Source organism: Alligator sinensis, unplaced genomic scaffold (genome assembly GCF_000455745.1).
Source record: "Alligator sinensis unplaced genomic scaffold, ASM45574v1 scaffold134_1, whole genome shotgun sequence".
NCBI classification, from domain to species: Eukaryota; Metazoa; Chordata; order Crocodylia; family Alligatoridae; genus Alligator; species Alligator sinensis.
In genome coordinates this window covers 321,604-334,187 of record NW_005841920.1, presented here as the reverse complement: position 1 = coordinate 334,187, position 12,584 = coordinate 321,604, and the positions used below count along the sequence as shown (strand labels likewise).

The 12,584-nt window shown below is 43.2% G+C and overlaps 1 protein-coding gene across 9 annotated transcripts in view; it reads left to right on the top strand.

The window, feature by feature from the left end:
• CORIN (corin, serine peptidase) overlaps positions 1 to 12,584 on the top strand; it is a 352,509-nt gene that overhangs the window by 43,422 nt on the left and 296,503 nt on the right. For 8 of the 9 annotated variants that reach the window (XM_025198376.1, XM_025198378.1, XM_025198372.1 and 5 more), the window contains exon 2: positions 3,357 to 3,501. In XM_025198376.1, the coding sequence (XP_025054161.1) occupies positions 3,357 to 3,501 (145 nt within the window). Of the gene's footprint in view, positions 1 to 2,968; positions 2,993 to 3,356; positions 3,502 to 12,584 lie in introns of those variants that run through there. The other variant, XM_014517665.2, reaches the window with a different exon arrangement.

Below are 12,584 nucleotides of genomic sequence, written 5' to 3'. Positions count from 1 at the left end.
CCAGCTCCAGCCCCAACCCCTAGCCTCCAGCTCCAGCCTTCGGCCCCTAGCCCCAGCCTCCAGCCCCCAACCTCTTGGCTCCAGCCTCCAGCTCCAGCCTCCGGCCTCCAGCCTCTTGGCTCCAGCCACTGGCCCCCAGGCCCCAGCCTCCAGCCCCCAGCCCCCTTCAATAAGTGTCCCATGCTGGACCGAGGCGGCGTGCTCACGGACTGAGGCGGCGCCCTCACGGACCACTACTCCTTAGGGGGAACATTGCCTATGACCTTATCAAATGTGTATTATTTATAGATTCACAGATTCACAGATGCTAGGGGCCTCAAAGGATCATCGAGTCTGACCCCTGCCAGTGGCACAAAAAAGTGCTGGGGCCATGTGACCCCAGCCAGGTGGTTGTCCAATCTCCTCTTGAAGACCCCCAAGGTAGGGGAGAGCACCACCTTCCTTGGAAGCCCATTCCAGATTTTGGTGACCCTAACCATGAAGAAGTTCTTCCTGATGTCCAACCTAAATCTACTATCCATCTGATTGTGGCTGTTGTTTCTGGTTATTCCAAGGGGTGCTCTGGTAAACAGAGCATCTCCTATTCTCTGCTGCCCCCACCCCAGTGAATTTGTATACTGCCACAAGATCCCACTTCAACCATCTCTTGTGGAGGTTGAAAAGGTCCAGGTCCCCCAGCCTGTCCTCATAAGGCCTTCACTGCAGGCATCTAACCATATGAGTGGCCTTCCCCTGGACCCTCTCAAGGTTGTCCACATCCTTTTTGAATTGTGGCGCCCAGAGTTGGACATAGTACTCTAGCTACAGCCTCACCAGTGCTGCATAGAGTGGGAGCATCACCTCCCCTGGACTTGTTCATGATGCACCTACTAATACATGACAAAGTGCGGTTAGCTCTGCTAATTATTTCATCACATTGATGACTCATATCCATCTCAGAGTTGATAACGACTCCCAGATCTCTTTCTGCCACTGTGCTGCTGAGAAGGTCATCACTCAGCCTATAGATATGCTTGTGATTCCCTCTGCCTAGGTGCAGCACCCTTCACTTGTCCTTGTTGAACTGCAATCTATTGTTCTCTGCCCACTTCTGTAACCTGTCCAGGTCTGCTTGGATTCAGTTTCTTTCCATCAGTGTGTTTGCTTTGCCCCATAGTTTGGTGTCATCTGCGAATTTGGACAGAGTGTTTTCCATGCCCTCATCCAGGTCACCGATGAAGATATTGAACAGCACTGGACCAAGGACTGAGCCTTGGGGGACCCCACTGCCCACATCTTTCGAGGTTGATACCAACCTGTCCACCACCACTCTCTGCCAATTTGCCACCCATGTGACTGTGTAGTCATCATGAGCGAATGGTGCTGCTTTAGTCAGCAACCAGTCAGTGACTGCGGGGGCCCCCTGCAGCCGATCTCACTGACTGGGGTGGGTGGGGGGATGTCTGATCACTGCAGCCACACCACTCCCCAGCCAGTGGTTGCAGGGGGGGCACCAGCACTCCTGCCCCCCCTGCCCATCACCTAAGTGGCAAGCGTAGCCAGTCAGGGGATGCACCGGTGCTCTCAGGGGGTGCACCCCCTACATGTCGCCCCTAGTCATCTATGGTACAGCTGTTCAATTTGTTTATAAGAATAGGATGGGATACCATGTCAAAGACCTTCTTAAAGTCCAAGTAGATGACATCTACCTCAATTCCTGCATCTAAGCTTTTAGTGACCTGGTCATAGCAAGAAACCAGGTTAGTCAGGCAGGATCGACCTGCTCTGAACCCAGCTAGCCCTTCAGCATTATATTACCCACTGGACTCCTACAAAAGTGATCTGTGATATTTTTTTCAAAGGTTTTCCCAAGGATAGAGGTGAGACTACCCAGCCTATAGTTACCTGGATCCTCCTTCCTCCCTTTCTTGAAAATAGGGACCACATTGGCCCTTTTCCAGTCCTCTGGGACTTCACCTGAGCACCACGACTGCTCAAACAGATGTGCCAGTGGCTCTGCTATGACACTGGCTAATTCTTTCAGCACCCTTGGATGGAGCTCATTCAGTCCCTCTGATTTAAACACATCCAGCCCCTCCAAGTGTCTCTTTACTAGGTTGGCACTGACAGCTGGTGGGCTGGTGTTTCTCCTGTTTCTGTCAGTAATACGTTTGGGAGATTTGTTGATCTGAGTTCAAGAATACAGAAGCAAAAAACTGATTGAAGAGCTCTGCTTTGTCCCTCCTATCTGTATATCCTGTATGGGTCCTGCGCCTTCTTTTTGCTCCCTATAAACCTGAAGAAGGACTTTTTATTGCCCTTAATTTGTGTTGCCAGCCTGAGTTCTAATGCTGCTTTGGCCTTTCTAACTGATTCCCTGCAAGTGCGAGCCAAGGAGGTATACTCCTTATCTTAGAATCTTGCAAGCAAATACAAATTGAGACATTTAAAATACTTTTTGAATGTGGATTATGTACTTAAAATGGAAAATAACTTTTTCAGAACAACTGTTCCATCTTCCTCTTAAACATATGTTCATAATTTGTTGTATTGCTGTTTAAAAATTACAGTATTTTTCCAGTAGACTGGAGCATAGCCCTGAATTCTGTTTTGGTATACAAGGTGCTTTATATTCCTATATATGTTAGACATTCTAACTACATATTTAAGCTTCAATCCTACAAAGAATTTTCGTATATATTTAACTTTATACTTTGAATAGTGCCATTGAGTTCAGAAAATTGGTTTAAACCCTCTATTCCTTCATTTTTCCAATTTCTATAGTGGAAATAAAAATAGCAGCTTTAGAGAGTACTGTGAGAAATAGTAGGAGTTCAAAGTGCTTTGAAGATGAGAAAACAGCATGGTACACAAGCACTGAGGGGTTTAACAGGATTTATAATAGGTTAAAAGATTCCTGGATAATACACATTTGGAAAGATTGACTTGCCTGTTCACTAATTAGCAACTGTTAAGTTTCCAAAAGGAACTACTCCCTACATGCATGGGCAAGGTAAGCAGCATTACACCCTAATTGTTTACAATTTGGTCTGTATTTTATGTCTCAGAATTCAATGCATTTAGCTAGACCTAGGCATTCATGTACTTCAGCAAAGAGGTTTAGATATACTGGTAGAATTATAATGTCTAACATACCAAAGGGTGAGCCAAATGTATGGCAGATGTATCTTGTTTATATTTGTTGACAGGTTAGTGTAAATTTATGGATTGTCTTTCAATTATGATCTAAATACATTTATTGCATATACTTTGTGCTACTGCTGTTAGGTGCCTTGGGTAGTGCTAGGCTTTAAACATATCATATGGAGTTAATGAATTACACCAAAATGATAAAATTTTGCTCTTCTGTGCTTCAGGTCTTGGGAACGGATGAAGATAACATGGGGGATGGTTGCTCTCAGAAGCTGGCTTCGGCCAAGTTTCTTCGACTTTTGCTACTAATATTGATTCCATGCATCTGTGCTCTTATCCTTTTGTTGGTGATCCTGCTTACTTTTGTAGGTGAGTACTATGCTGCAATCTCAGTCTAATATACTGCTAGAATTAAAAGAGAATTAGTAATATATCTATACCTGTATCAGTGATACTGCCTGGCTTAATACTTGAACTACATATTTGTAATTTAGCAATTTTGCCAATGCAAATTGCAGAAGCATGGAATGATATAAACAATTATTGCATTTTTCTGTACTAAAAATACTAGCCATCTTAAATGTCATACAATCAAAGTAATTAGCATGTGTAGACATACCGCTGAATAGTATATAACTAGCTAGCACTTAAGGTTCTGGCAAATTCATGAATCTGTTTTCTCAACTCAGTCTGTGAATGGTGATTTGCAACAAGACTTTGTCATGGCTGGTCCTTTCATTTGGCTTGTGATGGGTAAGCCAAAACACTACACTAATGAGTGTGGTGATTGACAATTAACTTTTGAGTTCTATCTTTAAACTGACAGCAAGCTGAAACAGATAAAGATCAGTCAAGTCAGACAATTAGGAAATGTGATACCTCCCTTTTATTTTCCTGATTCCCATTTGAATCTTTCATATATTTTGCCCTGGACTGAATGAGAAAGAAGATAGAAAGTAGATATATTTGTCTGTCATACTCAATCTCCTCCGTAGGGGAAAGTATCCATATAGCAGCTGGAGTACTGCATCCAATTCTGGGCTCCACAATTCAAGAAGGATGTCAAGAAGTTTCAGAGACTCCAGAGGAGAGCCACGCACATGATCAAAGGGCAAGAGAATAGGCCTTAGGATGAGAGGCTGAGAGCCATGGGACTCTTCAGCCTGGAAAAGCACAGGCTTAGGGGGGACCTGGTGGCAGCCTTTAAGTACATCAGGGTGTGCATCAGGATCTGGGGAAACGCCTGTTCACCAGAGCGTCCCATGGGATGACAAGGACCAACAGTCACAAACTCCTCCAAGACCGTTTTAGGCTGGACATAAGAAAACACTTCTTTACTGTCCGAGCCCCCAAGGCCTGGAATAGGCTCCCTCTAGAGGTGGTGCAAGCACCTACTGTGGACCCCTTTAAGAAGTGTTTGGATGCTTATCTTGCTGGGATCCTTTGACCCTGACTTCCTGCCCTTGGGGCAGGGGGCTGGATTCGATGATCTCCCAAGGTCCCTTCCAGCCCTAATGTCTATGAAATCTAGCACCTCCCCACCCCTGGGCAGAGGAGTGGAGTTCTAATTTCATGTGACTGTTAAAAATCAGAAGACTCCACTAATGTCAATGGAATTATATTTGCATAAATCCAGCATGAGTGGGAGATGACCTGGCACTTTGGATCAGGTGTAATTTTATTTTTATGTATTTATTAAATGTATTTGTCACTCTCCCCAAAAGAGGATCAGGGTAACTTACAACAAAAACAGATAAATTATAAAGACATAGAAAATGTTAAAATAAAAGAAAAATTCTTAGAAAGTACCCCTAACTTAACCCCCTCTACTGAAGGCCTAATCATAGATTCCTTTAGAATTTCCCTACGGCTTGGAATTATGGTGACTGTTACAGTTTATTTTTTCCTAAAGAAAATAGAGGGGTTTTGTTTTAAGTTCACTGATGACACCATGCTGGTTCTTTTAAAGGCTGGCTAGAAATAAATGAGCAAATCCTAGGGGGATCCTTAAAGTGTGCAGAAGGTCAGCATAACGTAATTCATACTGAGAGTTGTTTTAGGCTATGTCCAGTTTATTAATTGAAATTCAGCACAGATCAGTAGAAACAGACTCTTACAGTGTAATGTTGGTATGATGTGACGTGAGTGTGTACAGTATATGAAATGAGTGCATGATTTGAGTCCAGTTCCTCATAGACATATTAGAGAAATCATAATTTGTTGTTGGTAGTACTAACTAGCACCCTTCCTTTAACTCTTAGCAGACAAGCCAGGAATTTCATGGGCAAGGCACATGAATTATCTGGTCAGCGCTAGATGTGTTTCTGTCAGGTCAGGGTACAGGTACATTGTGGTGAGATGTAGGTAAACTTGCTCTGTATAAATTATTGCATCCATGTAATCAATGCTGTATCTGTCACTAGATGAAATGGAGTATTTAAAAGTGTTCAGGGCTGTCAACTCTGATTTTTCACCTGTGTTAGATTTGCTTTTCTAAGGAAATTAAAAAGCCCTTTTATGAAGGAAGAACAAAACCTCTTCAAGCTTCATTATTCTATGCTCATATGTTAAGTCTTCCTTTTATGGAAAGAACAATAGATGGAAAAGTACAAATCTATTCTAGTAATGTGAAGTGTCCTACTTGAGCCATGTTAGGAGGCCCTGATTTTCAGAAGTCCTAGGTACTCACCCTCTTAAATCAAATATTTTAAAGATGCCTAAACAGTAAGACACCCCAAATGAGTAGTCACCTTGAAATATTGGGTCATAATATGTTGTCATATCTGCATACAAAAAAAATACAAATAATGAATATTTGGAAATCCAGTGCATCAGAGCAGACTTGATTAATCAAGCCTGCTGGAGCATGGAAATTGATGCACTTCAGCAGTCTTCCGCGTCACATGTATTCAGCATCCCTGTGTGTCCCCGTGCTGAAAAAATGGTGGTGGGACGCTTTGAAATATAACACGTTCAGTGAGCTTTAGTTCAAAGCATCCCACTGCCATTCTTTTCAGTGCAGGGATTCTGATACATGTGAGGTGTAGGCACTTTTAATTAGCATGGCTCGCTAGTTAAAGTGCTCAGCACTGCATTCTGCAGCACATGTAAGAATACTCTTAAATTCCATACATAAAAGACCACATTTAGTTTAAGAAATACTTTTCTGATTTCTGCAGTGGGCTCTTTAAAGTTTTTAAAATTTTGCCACTCTTTGGCCCTGCTTGTACTTCTCTCCATTGCTTGCCAGACATACTGCACATTTGTGAATCTGTTAGGAGGGTGCTTTTCAATAAATGTTCTCACATGTTGAAGTAGAGGCACTGACCTACTGGAATTCCTGTGAAGGAAATCTGGTTTTCAGACCTAATCTGAAGTTTCTGCTTGTTGAGTGACTGGGTCAAATTAGAGAAGAAAGCAAGAGTAGGAAATTGAGAATGTTCTTTGTTCAAGCCTGTTAGGCTAGGGACAGACATTCAAAGAGCCTGAGCCTGAATTGATTCAATCTTTTCTGGTTAGTCTAACCTGGCTAGGCTGAACCAGTTTGTAACTGGACAGACATTCTCTCCGGACAGGAAATTCAGGCACATGCATGCAGTGGCTCAGGCTAGAAGCCGGGGGGTCATTAGAGCAGCTCTCCCTTTTATTCTGCAGGGAGCTGAGCTGAGGGGGGCATGGCCCGGCCCTGGCAGGACTCTCTTATTAGGGATGTGTGCCTGCATGGTCCCAGGCTTTTTCCCACTGGCTGCTGAAGGGGCAGGAGTGTTGCCAGCCCCCAGCCCTGGGCTAGCACTCTGAGGCAAGGGGGTTGTGTGCAGTGCATGCAACAGTTGATGATACAGAGCTTTTCAATCTCCCTCCCTGCTTCCTCATACTGTCTGCAGCAAATTGACAGGCGAGCAAGCCAGAAGAGGTGGGGGAGGAGGGTGGGCGATAACAGTCTTAATCACCCAATTAGCAAAACAATAACCACTCTCCACATTACTTCAAACTTCTTAAACAGCTTACTGGCTGACCTGTTGATTAGCTCCAAAGTCCCTAAGCGGTCACTGTTCTGTCTGCCTATCCCAGTGAAATTGGAGAGAGAGACACACACAGACACCTCTCGGCATTAGCTAGCAGTACGCATGCTGGCTATAGTCCCTGTTATGGCCAAGAGGAGGAAGGGATCTTTGCTTAATCAGCAAGGGGGGCTGGGGAGGGGGAGGGGGCAGGGCACAGGGAAGCCAGCAGACCCTGCTGTGCCTGCAAGTCTGTGTGGAGTTCCAGCCAGGGAGCAGAGGGGAGGGGCCAGCCTGCTGTGGAGCAGAGAGCTCTGCCCAGCCCAGAGAGCATGCCGGGATGCTGGGGGACTCTGATTTAACTTAAACCATCAAGGGGCCTGGGACAGACATTGCATAAACTGGTTTGAGCCAAATCAGTTAAGTCTGATACTACATACGACCAGGTTTATCTCAAACTGGTTTCATCCATTTTCAAACTGGTTTACGTGCACTGAACATCTGTTCTGTTACAGGTTTAAACCAGTTTCTGATCACTTAAACTGGTTTATGTGTAATGTCTGTCCCTAGCCTTATAGGCTGATTTGTAGATCTACCTAAGCAATTTCACTTTGAAGGCAACAGAGGGCTGGATATCATGTGGTGTTGGTATCTTACAACTCTCATTGATGTCAATGGGCACTGAGAACAATCAGCACCTCTCAGAATTGGATCTTATTTTCTTGCTGTCCTGAAGGATGTCTAGTTGCAAGGATAACTTTTAAAGGGAGGGCAGATGTTCAGAGAATGATCCGGCAGGGTCAGTTCATACAGTTAAATTTAACTGGAGAGACTCCATATAATTTACTTTATGGTTCAACATACAGTATGAATGCTTCTTACTCATAACCCAGAAAAATAAGCAGAGACAGAAGTTTGGAAGCCATCAAAATGAGAAAATAAAATTAAGTGCTCTATTTAGAACAGCTTTCTGAGTTCTTTATAGTATGTGCATCTATCCTGATCCTGAACTCCTGTATCATTATTTACTGAGTTTTTGGAATTCAGACATAACACATTTTACTTTCAATAGGTATGTTTACATTTTTTAATGGAACATATTGCATTTACTAGTTAATTTTTCTCCTAAAAACATCAGAGGATAGAAGTAAAGCCATTTAAAGTGGATTTCTTTTAGATTAGTTCCAAGAAAAATGAGCAGTTACTAATAAAGGCTTTTTAATAGCTCTTTAGAGAAGACTAAAATATAAAACATGGAGATAATTTTTTATTTAAGATTGCGTGTACAACTATGGGTGCTGTCCAAAAGCCCTTATTTGCGTTGAATAGCTCCTTACTCCTTGAGTAGTGTCATTCTGCGCAAATATTCCTGGCTTGAAACCAAGCATATTTTTCAGAAGAATCGGGGAAAACTGTTATTCTTTCTCTTTGAGATGTTAAATATCCTAGACCTATTCAGAAAATTATTATTTAAAATTGGCTCATTTCTGAATTGAATACGAACAATTTAAATGGGGCAAAATGCCTCTAAGTCATAGCTGCTTTGTAATGGCAAACCCTAAAACAAAAAGCATTTGATGTTTATTGAAGTATAACAAAAATAGTTTATTTATTAACAGATTCAAAGAAATGGGATCTTTAAAATTGTGCACAGATATAGCATTTTGCTTCCTATAAACTCTGTTTAATGTGGTCTTCCACCATCTCCTGTGATAATCATCAACTATTTCTTCATTTAATGTATTATCACTGTACATAATAAAAATGAGGACAGGTCTTGTGACATACTTAAAGAATGGTTCCATATACTTCAGGGATTTTATAGCTCAGGTGTAATTTTTTTGTCATAGGACCACATGGCAGAACCACATCAAATGATCCCAGGCTCCCCCTGTACTGACAGGTTGAGTGCCAAAAATCAGCTGATCGTTGGCTGGCTCCAGGCACCTACAGGTCCATTTGAGCCCTGCTGTGGTCCCTGGGGCCAGCCAGTGATTAATTGATCATTGGTAAATCAGGACTGCCCCTGGACTCAGTTCTGGGGCAGTCATAATCTGCAGCTGGTTGGCAGAGACTGCCCTAGGGTTTGACCTGGGATTGGTTTGATCCCTGGGGCAGTCCCTGCCAAGTGATTTACATACCAAACACACTGAATGCCAGCATGCCATATCTACCATCACTTGATCATCTCTGGTTGTATCTGGAGACACAAATCCAAAACAGACACTTTTAACTAATATAGATCTAGCCGATATAGATCAATACAGGCACAAACATCTGCAGAGTATGTGTGTATTATATACACACACATATATATTTCTGCCTTTATATTTGGGATGTAACTATCAATTAAAAAATGTTTGTTTAACCTCTTCTAATTATATTGGTTAAACAATTAACTGATAACAGCAGCTCCTAGGCAGCTGCTGCTAGGAGCCACTCCTAACTCCCTGAGTCCTTTGACTGGGGGGGAAAGTGGGAGGAGGCAGCCCCAGCTAGACAAAGCCCACAAGCCCTGTGCTGGGAGGGAGGAAGCATCTGTGAAGAGCAGCTAATTACTTAATTGATGAGTCATTAGGCTGCTCACTGTTTTCCTCTTAGGCTATGGGTACTAGTCCCCCTTGTCCCACCCCCATCCCTTCCCATCTTCCTGATCCTCCCTCCCTCCTACCTGCCTTGCTGCCTTCTGATTTCTTCTGGGGCACCACATGGCTTCCCTTTCCCACTTGCCTGCCAGACCGCACCTGCCCTGAGCTAAAGGATAACCAGTAAATTAATCAGTTGTAACTGCACTCATCAGTTAAATGATTAATTATTTAACCTTTCACATCCCTATATATGTGTGATCTATCTATCTATCTAAATTGCTATTAATGAATTTAATTCCAGAGTGAAACAGGCCTGAGTACCACAAAGATAAATATAATTTAAAAGAGCTGTGCTGGTTTCTTATGACTATGAGCCCAGAAAAGAAATAACTCCCTTGTGGGGGTTGTTTTTTTAACATTGTTAACAAAACATCTGTTAAATGAAGGTTGAAGTTGAGGGCATGCATTTGTAATTTAGGAATAAAAATCCTTATAAGAACTTATAATGAGTTATAAAACAAAAGATGCAGTTATTAGAAGCTTCGGTAATACTAAAGTTAAGCTCAGTTTGAAAATAAACTCAACGATTTAGACATATGGAAATGTACATACAATATGACTCCAAGAACCATCACTTTGCTTCAGCAATGATACCAACCTTCTCACTTCCCTTTTTCCTTAATTCCTATGTTTTTTTGTTTTACAATTTTTTGCTATTTGCTTCGTTTGGACCATAGACTTTTAAATAAGACTTTAAGGAATCTGAAGCCACTGGGTGAGGGCATGCTAACTCCCACTCTCTAGTCTTTCTTTCTATTCTCATGTATATCACATAGTATCTTTAGACTTATTCTCAGCACAGTGGCTTTCACAACTATACTATCATTAAGAAAGGGAGAAAATTAGAACTAGAAATTGTGAATATACGAAAGACATAAAGATTAAGTATGCAAGTATTTGAGGAAAATCAGTAAGTATTAGAAAAATATAGCTGAGTGATGATAAGAAGTCTGTAGAATTCTACTTAAACCTGGCAATGAAGTAAAGCCTGAATGGGAATAGAATAGAGCAGTTAAATAACTTTATTTTTCCCTTGTCCAAACATTTATCTATCTAGGCCAGATCTGCTACCCCACAGAGGTTTCAGTCTATCAGCAATGTTCCCACCCTGCATTTGAATGTTATATAAATAAATAATCATTTTAATACTTTTAAATTCCTAACTCTTGATCCATTCCACGTCCTGGTTGCAATTTCCAGGCTTAGTTTATTATTTGGAAAATGGTTTTCTTGACAGAGCAGGAAGGGCAGGCAGAAGCTGAAGAAAGAGGAAGGTGAGTGTAAACAATATACCTTCAGCTATTTTTGAATTCTGAGACACTGGGAAAAAAATTACATTTTTTTTTTAAGACTAAACCTAATGTTCCTTAAGTCCAAAACTGAAACATAGTACTATAATAATCAACAAGAGGCAATGCCTTTACTTGGCCTGAGAGAAATAACAGTAAAAGAAACTTACAAACAATTACAAATAATTTTTGAGCAGGCTAAGTGGCATTTGCTAAGATTTAAGCAAATCAAATTATTACTGTAATTGTACAATCACTGCACATTCATTCTTCTTGTCTGGTCTGACTAGAAGGATCTGTTAGGGGCTGCTGCTGCTGAGATAACTTGGAGCTGGAAATTTTTACCTGTGTGTGAAACAATGAAACAACAGCAAAGTGTCCCAAATCCAAACTCCTAGAAAATTATGAATATGTACTGATGGGAAAACAGACACTTAGGGCACATCCACACATGCAGGCATGTGCGCTTGCAGTAGCTCAAATAGGCGTGGCAGAAATTTGAGCCAGGGATTTTTGCCTCAGCACATGTGTCCGGATAAGCACTTTGGTGTGGGACAAGTTGTGCCTGTTGGGGCAAAGTAACCCTGCCCCAACAGATCTCCCAGATCTGCAGCCACCTGTGCTGGCCCCAGCAGTATAAAAATATGCCATGGCAAGGAGCTCAGGGCTGCTTGCCCTCAGGAGCTTCTGAGGCCTGTCCAGTTGAAAGATGGGGACACTAGCGCCCTGTGCCAGCTGGACTGCTGCAAGAGCCCTGACTTGGAGTGGTTCCTGCACCCTCTACCCACTGCAGCAGTCTGGCAGTGGGGGCTGCTGCCTGGCTATGACCTACTGTCACCTGCAACAGCATCTCCCCACTTGGACCTGTAGCCCCAAGGCTGTGCCCCTGCCAGACCCGGATGTGGTACCCCTGCACTGCCATCTGGGCAGCCCAAATTTTCTCATTAAAATACCACAAATAGTGTTCTTCTGCTATTAAAATGAAACACCACTATAGAGAGGGCAATGTTTTATTGATATATTTGGGCAATATTTTATTAATATATTTACAGGTATAAAGCAATTTGGAGCGGGGGGAGTTGGAGGGGTTTGTGGGTGGGTGCAGGGTTTGTGGGAGTGAGGTTTGGGGGTATGGGGCTTGTGCGGGGGGTTAGGGTTTGAGGCTGGGTATGTAGGTGAGCCACATCTAGGGGTGGCTTGGGGATGTGCATGTTGTGGGTGGATTGTGAGGAGACTGTGGGCTTGGGCCAGCTGTGTGGGGACCCCCTCTGCAGGGCCCACAGCTTCCCCCCACAGGGCCCCAACCCCCCCCACCAGGTCCCAGTCCCCCACTGCAGGGTCCCAGCCATCCTAGCCACCTGCCACCCTTGGGGTCCCAGCCCCTCCCCACAGGGCCCACAACTCACCCCCACAGCAGCAGCCATCGGACGCTCAGGGCCCACTGTGGCCAGAGCCCCCAGCTGCACGGTACATCCCCAAGCCAGTGCCACTTGTGCTGCTTGTGGCAGGGGGGG